The sequence below is a fragment of the Diplotaxodon limnothrissa genome, linkage group LG7 (assembly GCF_057381915.1).
Source record: "Diplotaxodon limnothrissa isolate DT_005_m linkage group LG7, D_limnothrissa_male_GT1.1, whole genome shotgun sequence".
Classification (NCBI taxonomy): domain Eukaryota; kingdom Metazoa; phylum Chordata; class Actinopteri; order Cichliformes; family Cichlidae; genus Diplotaxodon; species Diplotaxodon limnothrissa.
The window spans coordinates 28,753,569-28,772,720 of NC_140602.1; the positions used below are offsets into that span (position 1 = coordinate 28,753,569).

The window sequence follows — 19,152 nt, forward strand, 5'->3', positions numbered from 1 at the left end:
ACCGGGTCAGAGGTTGCACACTTCCGGTGGACGCAGCAGCTGCAGAAAATAAACAGAGAGAGAAACTGCGGGAAAGAGCATTACAACTCCTCTATCAGGTACCTGCACACCTGTTCACACTGAGGGTATCCGCAAGGACTGTCCGTTACCGGTCACTGTAACGTCACTGCGACTTTACTTTAGCGCAGCTTAGCTTAATTTAGTTTAGCTTAGCTTCTGTGAAACCCATCTGCGTGCGCACAGTGCGCATGAGTGGCGACTTAAGGAGCGGCAAGGTTAGGGGTCAGAGGTGAGACTGTTATAGATATTTCAGCAGCCAGTCAGATGAGACCATTAAATGTGTCTGTATAACCTCCAGAGCATCCTTTAGAAAAGCAAGCGAGCTAATCATGCTGCTGGTTCCTGTCTGAGCGGTAGGTGTAGTTTATTTAGTTTCTATTGCTTTAGAAGCAGTTGGACGCCCTGAGCTCCGCCCTGAGGCCCTTACCCCGGGAATCTCTCGGTTACCCTGACGTCAGTAATCAGGAGACTTCGGGAGTCAGTGTTGCTGTGGTGATAAGTTACCTGGACTCCTGCTGTGGCTTGATATCAATACGTTCACCATCAGGATCAAACACAGAGATCAAACAGTGTGATCAATGATTCTGATCACAAATATCAGGAAACATTTTTTAGATCTGGTCGATCCTAATTATTGATCTGATGGAAACGATAACTGAAGCTGATTGCTGTTATTGATCAGATTTCAGAATTAATTAAAGCTCCTGTGTCTGAGCTAATGATCTATTGAGTCGGTGTTGTTGAAAGGTTGAAAAGCCAAATGGCTGCTCTCTGGGACTCTAAGTTTAACCTTCATCACTTGACTTTTTTCCTTCCTCTGAAAACTTTTGAAGTCATCCTGCTCGATGTAGGCATCATCATGACAACAGGAGTTGTAGTTTTATTTTTAAATTACAGCCAGATGTTACAGCCTCATGATATTCACAGTAAAAACACAACAGCTTGTTTCTTTTTGTGCCACCATCAACCTCAAAGCCCGTAAGGATAAGCTAAGATAACCCTTTATTAGTCCCACACGTTGGAATTTTTTTGGTCACGAAAGCATCTGGAAATAGGAAGGGTTCTGATTGGCTACACTGACTTCAATAGAACCGTGAGATGTTTTATTTTGAAAATGTCCAGGAAATGTGTGCAGTAAATCATATTCAGCAGGTTTATAGAACATTGAACTTGGAGGTGAATCATTTTCACCATTTTCACCATTCAGTAAGCATGTCAAAAAGCAAATCTGATCACTCAATCCATGTATTGATCGTCTGCTTTCAGCCTGGACTCTAAGTGAAAATGTTGAGGAGGAAACCGACTCGTCTGGAGCTTAAGATCGACGACACTGAGGAGTTCGAGAGCGTCAAGAAGGAGCTTGAGGTCTACTCACTTTTGTACCAATCAATCAATTAATCAGTAATAGTAAATGAGAATGAATAACAATCAGTAACATCTGACACTTTAAAGGAAGTAAACTTCAAACAGGACATTATCAGGTTTTCTTTTTCTTTAGGCCAGAAAACGTCAGCGAGAGGAGGCAGAGTCGGGAGGTGGAGTGGGTGGGGGATCTGTAATTGGTGTTGATGTAATTGGGGGTGGAGCCTCTGCCTCAGCATCGTCCTCCACAGCCGCATCAAGGGCAGAGCTTATCAATGAGCGAATTGGCTACAAGCCCCACCCTAAACCGGCGACCTTGCCGACCTTATTTGGAAGTTTACAGTTTTAATGATGAATAAAGTTTGAGCAGAAAAATCTTTGGAGTTTGGAGTATCGTTTTATTTTAAATGAGCAAACATAAAGAATCTCAGAGTGAATCAGAACCCCCCCCCCCCCCCCCCCCCGCATCATGTGACCTGGTCAGTCAGATGGTCTCCAGTAAGTGGGCCAGAGATGGAGTTCCTCGGCTTTCCTGCCTCAGTCAGGCTGGACTTTATTGACACAACAGCGTCTGACAGCTGTTGCACATTCATACCAAGCTTTTCTTCACACACACAACTGTGTTGTATTCAGTCTGCATTCTTCATATTTTATTTTACCATTTTATATTTAAAATGTCTACTTTTTATCCATGACTGTGGTTGTCCAGAGACTGCCTGTTGTGTGTTAATTCCAGTTGATAAAACTATCAAGTGGAATTAAAACTATTATTTTACCGCTCTGTGCACTAAATCACCTAATTAACTGAAGAATCTGCTGCATTTAGCTCATCTTCTTAAGAAGCGCTGCATTCTGTTTTTTTGTCCTTTAGACATTTTTATCACCATTTGATAAGATTTCCACGTGACCAATACAGGTGCTGTGTTGTTGTACGGCAGTGAGATGCCAAACTATGTTTATGGGAAGAAAAAATTTAGACTCATGTGTATTCATGGTGACAGGAGGCCATCTCTGGTGCTGTTTGACAGTTTACATTTTTGGCTCAATTATGATCTAGTGTACAATCCACTAAACATAATTTTTTTCAAGTCTGTAAAAATTTTGAAACCAAAATGCTAAATAAGGTCCCGTTTCCACTTTTAACTCAGACGAGAACTGAGCAGTTGCTTTTTTCAAATGTATTAACATTATTTTATTTGCACATAAATGTGTTTTCTCCACTTATACTTCCTCATAAATTCTGCATTTGCATCATCTTTTTTATAATCAACTTAATTTAAATAAATACACTTCTCTCATTCAGTTAGCGCTTTATCCTAGTTATGTAAACAAGAACCATTCACCACTGATTTGATGTCCAGAACGAACCTAGTTCAGACCCTCTCCACCTTCTTCATCCAGGTTACCTGCAATGTCTTTAAAATCCAGCAGATGTTGTTCTTGAGCAACACATCACCACAGTTATGACTATCAGGCATCACCTAGGGCTCAGTTCGTTATAGCCAATTTACTCCTTAACTCACCTGCTTAAAGTCTGCATAGAGGCATGGCCTCTTTGGCTGATAGGTGAAAAGCAACTCAGTGGTGTAGCTGTAAATGCTGAACTACACCTCTGGACTGCATTTGTGCTGTTCCAGCATTTTGAATGGGCATCAAACACTGGCTTATTTTCATACAGTTTATTTTCATAATAAAGGTACAACAATAATATTTTAAAAAGACGATTAGTGTCGGAACTCAGAAAAACTTGTATTTACAGTAACAGTCAGTAGGTGGAGCTCTCAGCTCTGATGTCCAAGAAGTGATGCTTACCAAACACTACTCAAAGTTCTTTTACTCTGAACACATAGCAACCTGAAAATATACAAAGTGCTGGTGATAAAAATCCAAGCTGTTTGGTCAAAGAAACTTTCTGGGGGGGGAAAAAAAAAAAAAAAACGCTTGTGGACGTGGTCTGTGTGATGAAACTGTGCATCATGTGCTATTAACCAATCAGCAGTGATGTGCAGAGAAACCCCGCCCCCTAAAAAAGGACGTAAACATTTTTATTTTTTAGTGTTTTTAGTTTTTGTTGGAACGCATTTTTGTTTTGTTCAAGTTAGTGTCTTCAATTAAGTTTAAACTGATATCAATGACATGTGGGCTCAGTTACCGCACGCGGTTTCTGTCTTTTAGATCTTTCAGATTTTAAGATTTTCCCAACTAAAAGCTTCTTCAGATTAATGGCAGAAATAAAAAAATTAAATTAAATAAAACAGTTTTAGTGTTCAGAGCTGATGGTCAAAGGGAAGGATGTGTGGCCGTTATAACAGAAGGGGGCTTCACATCGTTTCAACTAAAAAATAGAAATATTTGAGTTTAAAAAAGAAAAAAAAGAAAAAAAGCTTGCACAAACATTTTAGCAGCTTCTGTTTGTTTGTAGTGTTGTTATTGATTCAGTGTTTGTTTACTCTGTTTGTTTATCATTTAGTGTAGATCAATCGATCAATTACTCATTCAGTTTCTTGACTCGAGGCTGGCGTCCTTCCTGTAATGCAGTGTTTCGTGTTCTGATCTCGGAGTCTGCGATTGGCGATCTTACACTTTAAGGGAGTGTCCTCAGACTGGCCTCATCAACCTCATCACTTCTTCTTAATAGCAGCAAGGTCCCGCTGCAGCTCGGAGAACTTGGGCCGGTCCTCGGGGCTGTACTGCCAGCAGCGCTGCATCACTTTGTACACATCGTCAGGGCAACGTTGAGGGCAAGCCATCCTGTAACCTAGCAACCAGGAACACATGGTCACCACTTGATGATATCACTGATTTTGTGATGCAGCTGATTGATTATCTGAGTGTTTACCTTTCTCCACCTGTTCTCGAGCCTGCTGATTGGTCATCCCCGGGTAAGGACATACCCCCAGACTGAAGGTTTCCCACAGGAGGATACCGTAACTCCACACATCGCTCTCTGAGCTGTAACGACCTGCAGCGCCCAATCACAGCACAGCACACAATCAGCAGCCACTCTCTGCTCTGTTTTTATTAACTTCTGTCACAGACTCAACAGCTTCTTTAAAAATCAACAGGCATCTCAGGTACAGGTGTGTGTGTGTGTGTGTTACCATAGTTGAGCGCCTCAGGTGCAGTCCATTTTATGGGGATCTGTTTGAGTCCAGAAGAAGAATAAATGCCGTCATCCTCCTGACGACTCATCCCAAAGTCACTGATCTTCAGCACGCTGTTATCCCCGACAAGACAGTTCCTCGCTGCCAGGTCCCTGAGATACACACAGACACACACACATACACACACACACACGCATACACGATGGTTAAACTCAGAAAATACTTAAACTTTGAACTCACTCCGAGTTTGATGGCAAGAACAAGTCTCTGCAAAGTTTTGACGGGTTTTATAACTCCGCCGTAACCGTGGTTACCTATGGATGCAGTTTTTGCTCTCCAGGTACGCCATCCCAGCCGCAGCATCAACTGCAAAGCGAAGCAGCTGTTTGGTCTTCAGCTCATCCTTCTTCTTTCTCAGGAATGACAGAAAGTCTCCACCTGGACTCATAAGACACACCTGTTAGAAACTGACCAATAACAATACAAGTTCACTCAATTTAAGCTTCACCCACCAGGAACGAGCTCCATGACAATGTAGATCGGCTGTCGCTGGGTACAAACGCCAATCAGCTTCACAATGTTCGGGTGGTCATACTGCTTCAGGATTCTGCAGCCAATCAGAGAGGAGCAGAGTGAGCGTTCAGCCAATCAGAGAGCAGAGTAAGTGTTAAGCCAACCAGAGAGGCCATTTTTTATATTTCTCACTCTGTTTAATTAATTTCTGAATGTGATCATCACCTCTTTCTTTGGTTAGAGGTAACTATCCCACGCTTCTCTTTCTGGAACAAACTCCTGGAGGAGGCGGGACTCTGGGCAGGTGTGGGATACTCACAGTGCCTCTGGTTCAGAGTTTTCCTCAGGCGGGTTGTCTCTGTAAGACTCGGGGTCACTGACTAAGGTCAGGTAACAGGTCAAAGTGCCCGATCCTCTCAGAGTCTTTGGGTGAAATCCAGAGAAACCTGTAGGTGTCACGGGGTCATCAGCCTGCTCTAAAAAAAAAGTGTTGGAGGTATGGAAGGTCATAAGCACCTCAATCCACCTCACTCCCCGAAGGCCAAAGGTCACTGATTGCATTGTATAAGCTGATCTAAGGCCACGTGTAATACGCTTGGCTGAAGATGAGCTGAGTGCTGAGGAGGATTAGAAGGCGGTGAAGCCTTAGCAGAGTCCTGGCAAACTTAAACAGAGAGTGAGGGGTGAATGCTAGGGGGAGCTCCTTTTTGATCCATGTCTTTAATGTCATGTAGAGTTCTGAGACAGAACCAGTGGAGCAGCAGAACTGCATGACAGATCCTTTCTTTAACACAAGGACCAAAGCTGTGATCAGGTATCACCCTGCTCAGCCTCCCTTATGGAGAAGAGATGCGATGTAGTTTTGGCCTTTCTCTGACTGTCCCATCTACAGTTTGAGACAACCCTAATGACCATCACTTCTTGGACATCAGAGCTGAGAGCTCCACCTACTGACTGTTACTGTAAATACCAAATCCAGGAGGATCTGACTGGAGGAGCGCAAGTCGACCTTGGTGTGATGAGCCTTTTTCCGGGTTTTTAAACTCACATCTTTCTGTTCCTGAGGCTGATAGATGGGTTGAACTTTCTGAACTTGCTTTATAATTTTCTCTTCTTCTCTTCTGGCACCGTGGATAATGATTCAGGGTTCAGGTTTGGCTTCCAAAGTCAAAACCGTGCCCTTAACATTCAGCTCGGACTCAGCGGGTATAGAAGAGGGTTTCCTGTTTTCCACCTTCAGGGTTTCTACCTGAAGGCGGAAAACTCTGGACCTGTTGAGATGGGAGGAGACTATGGAGGGATTACTGCTCTGGGAATACCGACATTCCAGCAGGAAAGGGAGAAAAGGACGTCTGACATCGCCCGATTAGATGCTGACATAACAACCCAAGTTTGACAGGGAGTACACAGACAGACATTTGGGCTGTTTCCCGATATGTGGTGTAAAAACTGTTTGATTGATTTGCTACTGACTGATTTGTTGATGATGATGATGATGATGTTGATGGTGCTTGCATGAAGGGCTCACCTGGCCTCAGACAGAAAGCGGATCTTCAGCTCTGGAAGCAAATCCTCTTTACACGTTTTCACGGCGACCGGTGTTTTGTCTCGCTGCAGAGTCCCTTTGTACACCTCGCCAAAGTTACCCTGTAATAAAGACAGCAACGAACGACGGGAAATGAAGGCGGTGAGTGAAAGATGAGTATAAGGACAGGTAGATGCCTCACCTTTCCCAGCAGGTCCCCCAGCACCACATCCTCATGGTTCAGGATCCACTTCTTGTCCTGCAGAGAAAAAAAACAGCCAGTGAGCACCAAATACCATCATGATAACTAACCTCAATGCACAACTGTATGTGGGTGTAGGAGGGGCTACCTTTACAACGGGGTTTTGCAGCACGACTCCAGACTTCTTGGTAATGACTTGCTTGGTGGTGAAGTGATGCTCAATGAGCTGAGGGATGGTGGTGAAGCCCGTCCCCTCAAAACGGTACTGATTCTACCAGAGAGGGTGAGAGACATTAGCTTAACATATGAGAGAGACACACACACACCGGGTTACTGTGTGTGAATATATGTCGATATATTGGATGATGAAGTGTGTGTGTGTAATCGCACGTACATCAGCATACTGGATGATGAAGTGACGTCTCTGATCGTCAGAAAAGACAGACAGGACATACTCGCCCGGTTTGCCATGGCTCTCCCTAACGAGGAAGTCTCCCTGTTGCCGTAGTAACTCCTGAGCCTCAATGCGGGGGATGGCGCCGTGGTACCACTCTTGCTCTGCTAGAGGGCGTTCCGATGTGGGGATCACATCAAAGAACTGCTGCAGAGATGCAGAAGAAGAAAAATCTCCAATATAATCTGATCCTTCCACCTCTGATTCAGACCGCCCTCTCCCCCCACCTCCTCCAGCTCTATTTGGGGGAAACCGAGGCGTTTCCAAACCAGATGAGACTAACGATCTCTTAGGTGTCCTGGATCTTCTCCCAGTTGGAGATTAAACACCTTAGTAAGGATCAGCACAGCATCCACATCCCTACAGCAACCGCTCCATCAGTCACTCTTCCACTCTGCTCTCTCTGAGATACCGAAACTCCTCCAACCAAGGACCCTAAGCCTCCAATACCTAGAGTGAGAACATGGCCTCACACATGGAGCTGCTCATTCTCATTCTCTGGAGAAGCTGAAGGTGATGTGAATCAGTTGACCCGTGATGCCAGAAATGCCAATGAGAAATTCAAAGAGGCGGTGCCAAAGCCAAGTCCCTGAAATCCACGAGCACTCCCTTTGTTACCCTGTCTCTATCCGTAAAAGTTTTGAACAGCATCAGTAACAAAGGGCAGCCCCAGTGAAGTGCAGCACCACCACCACCAAGCCCTCATTGAGGCCGTACAGGGGCTGAATGCACGCAACTACGAGCTAGAAGGCTCTTACTTCCAAAGCACCCTCTAGAGGACTGCCCAAGAGATGTAGCTGAATGAGTCCACAAAGGACAGGTAAGCAAGTTGGACAAACTCCTTCCACACCTCAGTTACAGCTTTGGCTAATGCCAGAGTCACTCTCTGATTAGCTGCTTCCTGTCAGATCTATCTGGACTCCCACAGGCTAATCAAGACTCCTCCGTCCTCTGGAGGCTTCCTTCACCTCTGATTCTGTTGAGATATAAACGGGTTCAGTGTTGAAAAGTCTTACCGAGGTAGAGGAGCCCAGCATTGCTTTGGGAGATCGAATCATCCCAGCCAGAGAGTGACGAAGAGTGTCGAACCGAGATCCACGGTCCTTCACTTTGTCCTACACACACACACACACACACACACACACACACACACACACTTAATCCAGAGCGCTACATTCAAATGTTAAATGTGGAAAAAACGCTTGTGAAAAGGAATCTCTTCCTGTCAGTTCTAATCGATAAATGAAAACTAATAATTGAATATTTACAGTTGATCCGACAGAGCGAGTATCGTCCTCGTATGGCAGTGCGGGGGGTGGTGGTGGCGGGGGAGGGGAAGCAGCAGCATCTGCCATCTTGGCGTCGAGCAAGGCCTTCTGGGAGGCAAGGCTCGCCTCTGAGCTGCGCAGTGATTGGACAGCGTGCCGAAGCTCGAGGAGAGAGAGTTTCTGACTGAGCAGCAGGACGCAGCTGAGGGCGAGAGACACAGACAGTCAGAGACAGCGAGAGAGAGAGAGAGAGAGGGAGAAAGAGAAAGCTCTGACTCCACCTCCTCGCACTCACTCGCTCTTCTTCTCCGCACTCTGCTGACTCGTCTGGATTTTGTTGTCCAGGTCGTCAGCCAGCGCCTCCTTGCCCTGCAGATTCTGCTGAGTCAGCTGCAGCTCCTCTGTTGCCGACGACAACCTAAAGGCAATTAAAACAAGGGTTAGTAGCCACACCCACATACACACAAAGACAGTGGTGTAACTCCACTAAGTACACCACCCCCCATCACACCGACCCTAAAGCCAAACAGGCCAAAGTAGGCAGAGTGGTGCTCAGGACCCCAGGCAGAAATCACAGAGCTCTGCGCTCACCAAAATCAGATACTAACAGGTACTACAAGCTTTTAGTTTGGTGGGTTACGGCAAACACTGAAATGAAAGTTTGAAAAAACGCACTTGGCTCTCAAGCTTTCGGCTGTCAGCGTGTTCCACAAAATCTCATTGGCCGGCAGGTTGTCCATCTCCTCCGAAAGAGATGCGTCAAACTCCACAGTCGCCTCTGGCGTCTCCGGAGACCTAAGAGAGGTAGGCAGGTGGTTACCAGTGCAACCCGGACAAAGAGGTGTCCTGTCCAACAGGTGTGAGCTGACCTGTAGGCGTCGATGAAGTGCTGATACTCTGCAAGAGGATCGATCTGCTCAACTGCTGCCGCAATCTCCTGATGGACCTTCACGATCTCCTCAGAGAGAAGACTGCTGATCTCACAGTACTCCTCAAGAATACTTTTCCTGCACCAATACACACACAAAAAGTAGCTGACAGTACTTTTCCAGAATATTTTTACTGCAGTAATAGATAGGTATGAGATGGTATGACAGTGGTCATGTGACTCACAGGGCAAGTGTCATGTCTTCCTGCATCCTCTGCAGAGCGTCCAGCAGGGCGGGTGCGGCATGGCAGCGGTGTTCATCCTGCTGCGTCCGGGCGCTGCACACCGCGAGCACATACTGGTTGTGAAGGTTGTGGAGCTTCCCCATAGCCTTGTCATAACGGTCGCGGGCACGCTCCACCTCACGGCCTTTAATTGGAAGTGAGAGACGGTTAGGGAGGAGTCAAAAGGACAGTGTAACAAAGGACAGTGTAACAAAGAGGGTTTCAGGGACTCACCTTTGGCTACAGCCTCTCTGTATTTCTCTTTGGCGTTGCTGGCATCACGGCTCAACTGACGATACGTCACCTTCAGCTTATCCAGGTCAGTCCTGGTTACCTAGCAACCATAACCATACCGAGAAGTAACGAATGAAATCTTAACCACATGCCTATAAATTTAAATGGTGGATGACATCATAATGATTAGTTTTTAATTAATTGAAATTATTTAAAAGCTGATGAAACCTAAGAGACGTGCTCAGGTGAGCTCACTCAGTCCAACATGCTTGTAAAAGCCCTGGCGTGCTTATATTATGCACCAACAGGAAACTAACTTTTAGCTAAGGCTCTGACTCAGTCTGCTGCCCCTCCCCCTGCACACCTTGTGGATGTGGCTCTCCAGCTGCTGATGAAGACTTTGGTAGCTCTTCTTCACCTGCTGCTTGTCCCGGATCAGCGTGGCGAGACGGTGCAGTGGCCCCGAGTTCAAATCGTCGGCGTGACTTCTCATTATCCGACCCAACGCCTCCGTCTGACGAATCACCTGCGACCACGACTGGGACACACACACACACACACTTAGACTGGTCCACATGCTTTGCCCCTCCCATTAAACCGACAACTGAGCCACTCACCTTACTCACGGTGCTGACATAGTCGGCAGTTTCTTGTTTCTCCATCTGCTGCGTCATGCTGAGCAGCAGAGAGGCATACTCTTTATCACTTTTCACCCGCAGCGTCATGAAGCGCTTCACCGTCTCCAGCAGCTAGAAGGCAGGCAGCAAGAGTGAACCAGACAAGAAGTGACGAGTGGAGAGGAGGAGGCGCAGAATAATGACATCACACAAAAGACAGGTGTTTGACACAGAATGTAGATAAAAGATGGACCTGGCCACTGTGACACACTGATTTTTGGAGTCTCAACGTTAGCATTTTGGAAGGTGCTATGTTATTTATTTGATTAAGGAAGTGACCATATTTGTCCGAGAGGGCAGATTTACTTAATGCTGTGTAATATTAAATCAAAATCTTCAAATTTCACTCTCAAAACTGAAGATCACCCTTCTCAGCCCTGTTAGTACAGTAACCTCACAGCAGCCATATAAATTAACATAATTAAAAATGCTCCTAAAGGCTCCAACAAACTTTACTATACAAACTTTAAAAAAAGTGTTATATAAACATTTGCCCTTGTACGGGTGTAATAAACCAGGAAATTATCTATAGAGACTAGGGATGGGTATCGAAAACCGGTTCTTGTTGAGAACCGGTTCCCACTGTTTCAATTCCTTGGAATTGTTTGCCATTTTTGCAAACGATTCCCTTATCGATTCCAGTCGCCCCAAATGACGTCATCACGTTGCGGAGCGTCATTTACCTCGCAGGAAACACGGCGCGTAAGCCGCTCAAAAGTTTGGTTATACTTTACGAGAACGGATGACAACAGGGCAACTTGCAATACTTGCAAAGTAGATATTTCATTTAAGGGAGGAAACACTACGAATATGCAAAAGCATTTGCTCACAAAACACACGATGACCTTAAATGAATGTCGTGTTTTTAATTCCGCTCCGGACTCGTGAACCTCAACCCAGCAGCAGCGGTAACGTTTGCACGTCCTCTCCCGTTAATGCGGCAGGTAAATAATCAACTAACAGTGCATATTATGTTAGCGCAATCTGCCTTATTACAAAACCTACCATTACTGTGCATTTAGGTGACCATGATGAGAGAGACAGAGTCTGGCTCAGATGCTGGCAGCTCTCGCTGCAGTCTACCGTTAGCGTCTCCTTTCAGGCCAGGATAGACGAATGTCACCGAGCAGTGACTAAGTTTGTGGTAAAAGGTTTGCACCCATTTGCTACAGCAGATGCCCCCGATTTTCGGTAAGTGAATGTGTTTAATTGTAGGCAGGGACATTACTGGATATTCTTGTGTAATTGCTACAGAATAATTTATGTTATAGTTTGTTATTGCTACAGAAGAATATTTATTTTATTATTTTACATTTACAATTTTTTTTTTCCTGGGGCCCCTTTGACACCCCATTGAAGAGCCGTAGGCTGTGGATCTCTTAAGATCTCACTGTTGGGTTTGTAAGGCCATGTTACTCCTAAATTTCTATCTTGTTCAAAGAGAAGATATAAAACAAAGTTCTAAGCTAATCGACCTTAGTGTTCTCCTTTTTTAAAAATAAGAATCGATAAGAGAATCGATAAAGAATCGAATCGTTAAACAGAATCGAAAATGGAATCGGAATCGTGAAAATCTTATCCATACCCATCCCTAATAGAGACCCCAAATTTTGTGTATTAGTCTGTAAACATGTTTATTTCTGCTGCAAAGTTTTAAATGGAGGTATGTGGGGACTGACTCACTGCTGCCCCTGCTGGACATGAGAGGAACTGTATCCATCTTTAATTACAGTCTGTATAAACAGTGCCCACCACAGGTCAGACTGTGAACTGCACCCCTCTGATAGTGATCTCCGCAGGTGGAAACATGTTGAGCTCTTTGAGTATTTGAGGCTATATCAGACCTTTAACTCCCAGTCCTGCAGCTTCAATAATCCCTCGTGGGAATTCCTTAGATCCCGACCGAACCCCATCCTGGATCTCAGTCTTTGTGTTTAACAGCGTGGATTAGCGGGCACTGATAGCATGGCCGTCTATGGAGAGACAGAAATATCAGCAGGTTCATAACAAATAGATGATCTGAAACAAACTCTTCAAACCTCGACATCTCCCACAGTCACTTCTAAACCTCTGAACAAATTGAGCAGGATATGTTTACTCTGCTAAAGCCACAGCCTGAAACCTCATAACCCATTTTATACTCTCTAACAACCCTCTAAAAACCGCTGAAATCCTCAGACACCAGAACAGGGTGATTTCACCTCCAGCACAGAAAAATTCAAACTGTCCGACAACAGAAATGAAACCATCAGGTGTGAAACACTCACTTCCTCCTTGGCTTTAAAGTGATTTAAACTATAAACATTAGCTTCAATCTGCTAAAGCTAACTCAAAAACTTTCCAAGACTTTCCAAAACACGTTCCAAGCATATTTCCAACATCTTCACTACTTCCTTCTAGGACGCTTCAAAACTTTTCAGACTTCCTTCAAACTATCTAATCACGTCACAAAACCTTAAAACACATGAAACGGTTTAAATATAGCTTTAAAGCACTTTAAGATGTTTAAAAACTGTTTTAAAAAGTTAAAACGGCTTGTGGCACTTTAAGTTTCAAACTATGCTAACGCTAGCCGCTGCTCCCGTCTAAATTAAAGGGAAATGAAGCTAGCGTGCTAAAAAGATAACGGCAGCTTCCTTTGGAATTGCAGGAAAACTGACTTATTAACATACTAACAGCTGCTGTTAAACTTTGTTCAGAAGTCTTTAAAACTGAAGCCGAACGCACTCAGAGACCCCCTGTCCGCTTCTCCGAACCTTTTCTCCGGGTACGAAGCTCCAATGGAGCGGCGGAGGAGCGCCGGGATACTCGCAGGGGGTTCCCAGTTTTTCCTGCGCTCCTCGGACGCTTTCTGCCGCTTTAACGCACCAGGAAGTGGGTTAATGCGGCAGGAGGCTCGCTGTCCGATCACCGCGGTCCTCTGTCGTCCTTGGCCGGTATCATGTCCTCCGGTTCTTCTGGATTCTCTGCTCCGTTTCCCGGCTTCTCCAGCTGCTGTCCGGCTACCGAGCTAACGGCTAACAGGGAGGGGCTTCCGTGGGAAACGGAAGGAAGGGGGGAGGAGGGGGTCTTATTGTGTGGCTGAAGACGTGAACGTGTAACATGCGTGGGATATACGTTGGAAAGAGGAGCCGTAGGACACAGAACATCTGGATCAAACACTCCGATTTCACACACCTGGATTAAACACACCTGGGCATCATTTCTTATCGCTGCACCCTGTGGTAGAAACTATAAAAATAAACCTGAGAATGTGCACACCTGTATCTGAGCCAGGTAAGCATCTTGGTGACCCGCCAAACTAAATCTTGCAATAAAACCCATTCAGCTTGTTTAGATAGTGTCAGAAATATCCAGAGCAGCAGGGAGCCTTACCTGTACTGTTATCTCTCACTGTAGCAGGTATTAGCCCTTCGTCACTCCCCACATCCTTGTTATGAAAAACAGAGGTGGGACCAAGTCATTGTTTTGCAAGTCTCAAGTAAGTCTCAAGTCTTTATCCTCAAGTCAAGTCTCAAGTAATGTCAGGCAAGTCAGAGTCGAGTCTCAAGTCACTGGTGTAAAAGTCCGAGTCAAGTCACAAGTCTGAAACTTTGAATTTCAAGTCCTTTCGAGTCTTTAAAAAAAAAAACGAAAAAATAATGTTGCAGTTATGCTAAATGTAAATATTAGACCATGTAATTTTAAAATCTGTGTTTTTCTCAACACATGACAAAATAGTGAACTTAGAAAATATACACAAATTGTGAAATTGCACCTCTTTAAAATGCAGCTCAATTAAACCTAGCTCCAAGAATAATTTTCACCGACAGTTCTGAGATAAGCTGCATGTTATTCTTGGATGCGGTTGTAGGACCAGCTTTAAAATCGCATGACAAAAATATCATACACATTAAAAAAAACTGTATAACCAACGTAGCCTGGACAACATTTGCTAGTTAGATGAAGTCAGCTATCTCATCGTAGCATATTTATATGCATATTTATAATCATACGGTTCTTGGAGTGAGTGCATACACTCATGAAGTTTAGTAACTTCAGGTCACTGCAACAAGCCCAGGTACAGTTTACCGACGGATGGGTGCAGGACCTTGAAATGCACCGTGTAGAAAGTAAAGACCATCGTACGTATCATAAGTTTACCAGTCTCACAAATCGTCGTCATAAATACACATTCGTTAACCGTTTATTAATAGGACCTTTGAGCTCAACGGTAATTAATTAGTAGTGGAAATAATTTCTGGTTCGCATTACAGAAATGTAGCAGTGACAATAATACTGTATGCTGTAATCGCACTGGGCAATTAGTGATACAAAAAACCTGTTTTATCCTGTGAATAAAAGTATATGTTTTTGTCAATGTACCATAATAACAGAAGCGAAACGCAATATTGTGTCAGGACAATTCACTATTTATGCACAATAAACAAAGGAGCATAGCGCGACAATTTCTGTTCAGCGCCAGACTTGCTTGTAACCTATATCACTAATTATGTTGTGAAAATGACGTATTAACTACAACAGCAGACTGACCTTCGTGTAAATGCTTGGAGCAGACTAACATGTGAGCTGGAGTGTTCTGGGACGTTATATTTGCTCTTTGAATGGCTGCAATCCAGTCGCCTCTTTGTTACTTCGGAAACATGGCTCGAACAATTTCTCTTCAACGACGTAATCCGATAACAACCGATCTCTTTACCCGTCGGCTTCCCGTGGCTGTCATGCGACCGGCTATTGCAGTTAATAATACAACAGCTTCTTGACATTTTTGTGTTTCTTTTTATCGCTGTATAACTGATTTTAATTGAAAGCCTGCGTGCGCTAGTACCGCTTGCCACGAGTTCCCAGAATCCTTTGCGGTTCTACCCGTGAATGACGTCACATTTTCAATCTCTATATAATATGCATGTTAAATTTTATATTTGGGGTAAAATATCAAGTCTTTTCAAGTAAACCGGTTCAAGTCCAATTCAAGTCCCAAGTCATTGGTGTAAAAGTCCAAGTCAAGTCACAAGTCTTACAACATTTTTTCAAGTCAAGTCTAAAGTCATAAAATTAATGACTCGAGTCTGACTCGAGTCCAAGTCATGTGACTCGAGTCCACACCTCTGATGAAAAATACCAAACATTTTTCTCTCTGACATTATCAAAGCGCTCAGATTAAGGTAATTTCCAGCGCACAGAAAAACACTTAAAGTTTCTGCTTCAGACTCATGCATGCTCATATCAAAGCACCTCCTCCTCCAATCAGAGGTGTTACTAGAGCGCGGGTAATAGAGCTCTATGAAGAACACACCTGAAAATATGACTACTGTGGCATGGGACAGCTTTTATCTGTGAATTTATTGAGTACATGTTTTTATTTTCTGTTATATTCCTCATGTAAATGGGGAGTCCTCTTCACACACTAAGGTTAATTATAAAGTTATATAAGGCCCAATGCCTTATAAGAACCAATTCTGTTTACATTATAATCCCTTGGGGAGTATCATTAGAAGGCATAACATACATTTTCACTGCTATGCAGATGACACCCAGCTCTATCTATCCATGAAGCCAGATAACACACACCAATTAGTTAAACTGCAGGAATGTCTTAAAGACATAAAGACCTGGATGGCCGCTAACTTTCTGCTTCTAAATTCGGGTAAAACTGGGGTTATTATTATTAAGCCCTAAAAATCGTAGAACTATTGTATCGAACTAGTTGTTTTTATGTTGTTTTTAACCAGTTGCTTCTCAATGCCAGATTAAAAACATATGTAGGACTGCTTTTCTCAATTTGTGCAATACCTCTAAAATTAGAAACACACCCTGTCTCACAGTTACACTGGAATACTAGTTCAGTTCAATTCATTTTTTTAAATAGCACCAAATTACAACAACAGTTGCCTCAAGGCACTTTATATCATAAGGTAAATACCCTACAATGATACATAGAAAACAGAGAAACCCCCCCAAATCATATAACCTCCTGTGAGCAAACGCTTTGGTGACAGTAGTTCCCATTTAACATGAAGAAACCTTTAGCAGAACCAGGCTCAGGGAGGGGCGGCCATCTGCTGCGACTGGTTGGGTCTGAGCAGATAAAGACAGGAGAAGGACATGCTGTAGAAGAGAGCCAGAGATGAATAATAATTAATATTTAAATGCAGAGAGGTGTACAAACATATGTGAGTGAAGAAGAAACTCACTCAGTGCATCATGGGTAGCCCCCGGCAGCCTACACCTATTGCAGCATAACTAAGGGAGGATTCAGGGTCACCTGATCCAGCCCTACTTTATCAAAAGGAAAGTTTTAAACCTAATCTTAAAAATGGGGATAGTGTCCGTCTCCTGAATCCAAACTGGACACTGGTTACATAGAAGAGGGGCCTTGAAAGCTCAAGGCTCGGCCTCCCATTCTACTTAATACTCTTGCTTTCATGGGGTGATACTGAAGTACTATAAGGTCATTAAGCTAAGACCTTATATGTGAGGAGCAGGATTTTAAATTCTGGATTTAACAGGGAGCCAATCAAGATAAGCCAATATAGGAGAACTATGCTCCCTCTTTCTAATCAGTCTCTGCCTGTCAGTACTCGTGCTGCAGTATTTTGGATCAACTGAAAGCTTTTCAGGGAGGTTATAATAACAAATTACAGTAGTCATAAATACATAAACGAGTTTTTCAACATCACTATGAGACAGGATGTGATGCTGAGGATCTAATTTTAGAGATATAGTGCAAATGTAAGAAGACTCCCAGATTCCTAAAGCGCCTTGAGGCGACTGTTGTTGTGATTTAGCACTATATAAATAAAATTGAACTGAATTGAATTCCTCACAGTGTCACTGGAGGCCAAGATAATGCGATTAAGAGTAAGTATATGGTAAAATACCTATTTGTAAGATTTTCAGGGCTGAGTACAGCCTCAGTTTACCCAAATTTTGAAGCAGAAAGTTAGCGGCCATCCAGGTCTTTATGTCTTTAAGACATTCCTGCAGTTTAACTAATTGGTGTGTTTTATCTGGCTTCATGGACAGATAAAGTTAGGTGTCATCTGCATAGCAGTGAAAATGTATACTATGCCTTCTGAAAAGATCATTTGTAACCTTCACTAAAGCTGTTTCTGTGCTGTGATGAGCTCTGAAACCTGACCGAAACTCTTCCAATAAGCCATTTCTCTGCAGATGATCTGTTAGCTGTTTGACAACCACTCTTTCAAGGATTTTTGATATGAAAGGAAGGTTGGAGATCAAGTGATGGCTTTTTAAATAATAGTTTAACAGCCTGGCTACAGTGCTGAAGAGAAACCTAGTGGTGTTCTTATTTTCTTTAATCAGTGATGAATAGTAAGATGTTCTAGCTTTACTGATGGCTTTCTTATTAAGCAGCACACTATTTTTCCAGGCTACATGATGATCTTCTAAATTAGTGATACGCCTTTTCCTCTCCAGCTTACAAGTTATCTGCTTCATGGTGCGCATTTTAAAGTTATACCAGGGAGTCAAGCACTTCTGATTTGAGGCTCTTTTTCACAGGAGCTACAGTATCCAGAGTCATACGTTGTGAAGAGGTAACATTATTAACAAGATAATCGACCTCTATTGGTGTAGCGTTCAGGTAGCTGCTCTGCTCTGTGTTGATATAGGTCATTGAAGAAGATAACAGTGGGTGGATTATATTCTTAAATTTAGTTACAGCTCTTTCAGAAAAAAATCTACTGTGATGACATCTATTCCTCACTGCTGTGTAATCCATTACTGTAAATGTAAATGTTCTGGTGTTCACTGTTTGCCTGCTGTATCAGGAATAAATGAAAATAAGATGAATTACCTCAGCTTATTTTTTGGCTCAGTAATATTGATGATCAGCTTTGAATGCCTAATAAGGTTTTGGAGGGTCAGAGGACATTCACGGATTCCCGGCCGCGTCCTCAAGTCATGCGCGGCTCAGCTGGCTGTTCATGCACATCTTCAACCTTTCCCTCTCTCTGTCTGTAGTCCCAGCCTGCTTCAAAATGGCCACCGTCGTCCCTGTACCCAAATCCTCCACCATCTCCTCACTGAATGACTGGCGACCTGTAGCCCTGACCCCCATCGTGAGCAAATGCTTCGAGAAGCTGGTCAGGGACTTCATCTGCTCTGCACTACCCGACTCACTGGACCCTCTACAGTTCGCATACCGCCACAACAGGTCCACTGATGATGCCATAGCCCTGACACTACACACTGCCCTGTCACACCTGGAGAAGAGAGACACGTATGTGAGAATGCTGTTTGTAGATTACAGCTCAGCATTCAATACCATCGTTCCCTCGAAGCTGGACAGGAAACTGCAGGATCTAGGACTGAGCAGCTCCCTCTGCAGCTGGATCCTTAGCTTCCTGTCTGAAAGACGCCAAGTGGTCAGACTGGGCAGCATCACCTCATCCCCTGTCACACTGAACACTGGTGCTCCACAGGGGTGTGTACTGAGCCCTCTCCTGTACTCACTCTACACCTACGACTGCACAGCCACTAACAACTCCAACATCATTGTGAAGTTTGCGGACGACACTACAGTGGTGGGTCTTATCACCAATGGTGATGAGACGGCTTACAGGGAGGAGGTCAGCG

General features: G+C 43.9%; 2 protein-coding genes across 3 annotated transcripts; one reads left to right on the top strand and one right to left on the bottom strand.

The window, feature by feature from the left end:
- The first annotated feature begins 7 nt into the window (after positions 1 to 7).
- cdc26 (cell division cycle 26 homolog) lies at positions 8 to 1,788 on the top strand. Of its 2 annotated transcripts, none has more exons than XM_085357846.1 (3): positions 8 to 98; positions 1,327 to 1,425; positions 1,559 to 1,788. In XM_085357846.1, the coding sequence occupies exons 2-3, from the start codon at positions 1,345 to 1,347 to the stop codon at positions 1,769 to 1,771; spliced, it is 294 nt and encodes a 97-aa protein (XP_085213972.1). In that variant the 5' UTR covers positions 8 to 98; positions 1,327 to 1,344; the 3' UTR covers positions 1,772 to 1,788. The 2 variants fall into 2 exon arrangements, with proteins under 2 accessions (XP_085213972.1, XP_085213973.1); XM_085357847.1 differs by lacking the exon at positions 8 to 98 and adding an exon at positions 326 to 413.
- Positions 1,789 to 3,157: 1,369 nt separating this feature from the next.
- fer (fer (fps/fes related) tyrosine kinase) lies at positions 3,158 to 13,567 on the bottom strand. The gene is made up of 20 exons (XM_085359530.1): positions 13,308 to 13,567; positions 12,396 to 12,524; positions 10,492 to 10,623; positions 10,239 to 10,412; positions 9,875 to 9,974; positions 9,602 to 9,785; positions 9,358 to 9,495; positions 9,164 to 9,283; positions 8,784 to 8,906; positions 8,489 to 8,690; positions 8,237 to 8,335; positions 7,161 to 7,367; positions 6,915 to 7,037; positions 6,767 to 6,823; positions 6,568 to 6,686; positions 5,039 to 5,133; positions 4,841 to 4,964; positions 4,524 to 4,678; positions 4,262 to 4,384; positions 3,158 to 4,180 (listed from the first exon to the last, which is right to left on the bottom strand). Exons 2-20 carry the CDS (start codon positions 12,462 to 12,464, stop codon positions 4,044 to 4,046), a joined length of 2,481 nt encoding a protein of 826 aa, XP_085215656.1. The 5' UTR covers positions 12,465 to 12,524; positions 13,308 to 13,567; the 3' UTR covers positions 3,158 to 4,043.
- Between the last annotated feature and the right edge of the window lie 5,585 nt (positions 13,568 to 19,152).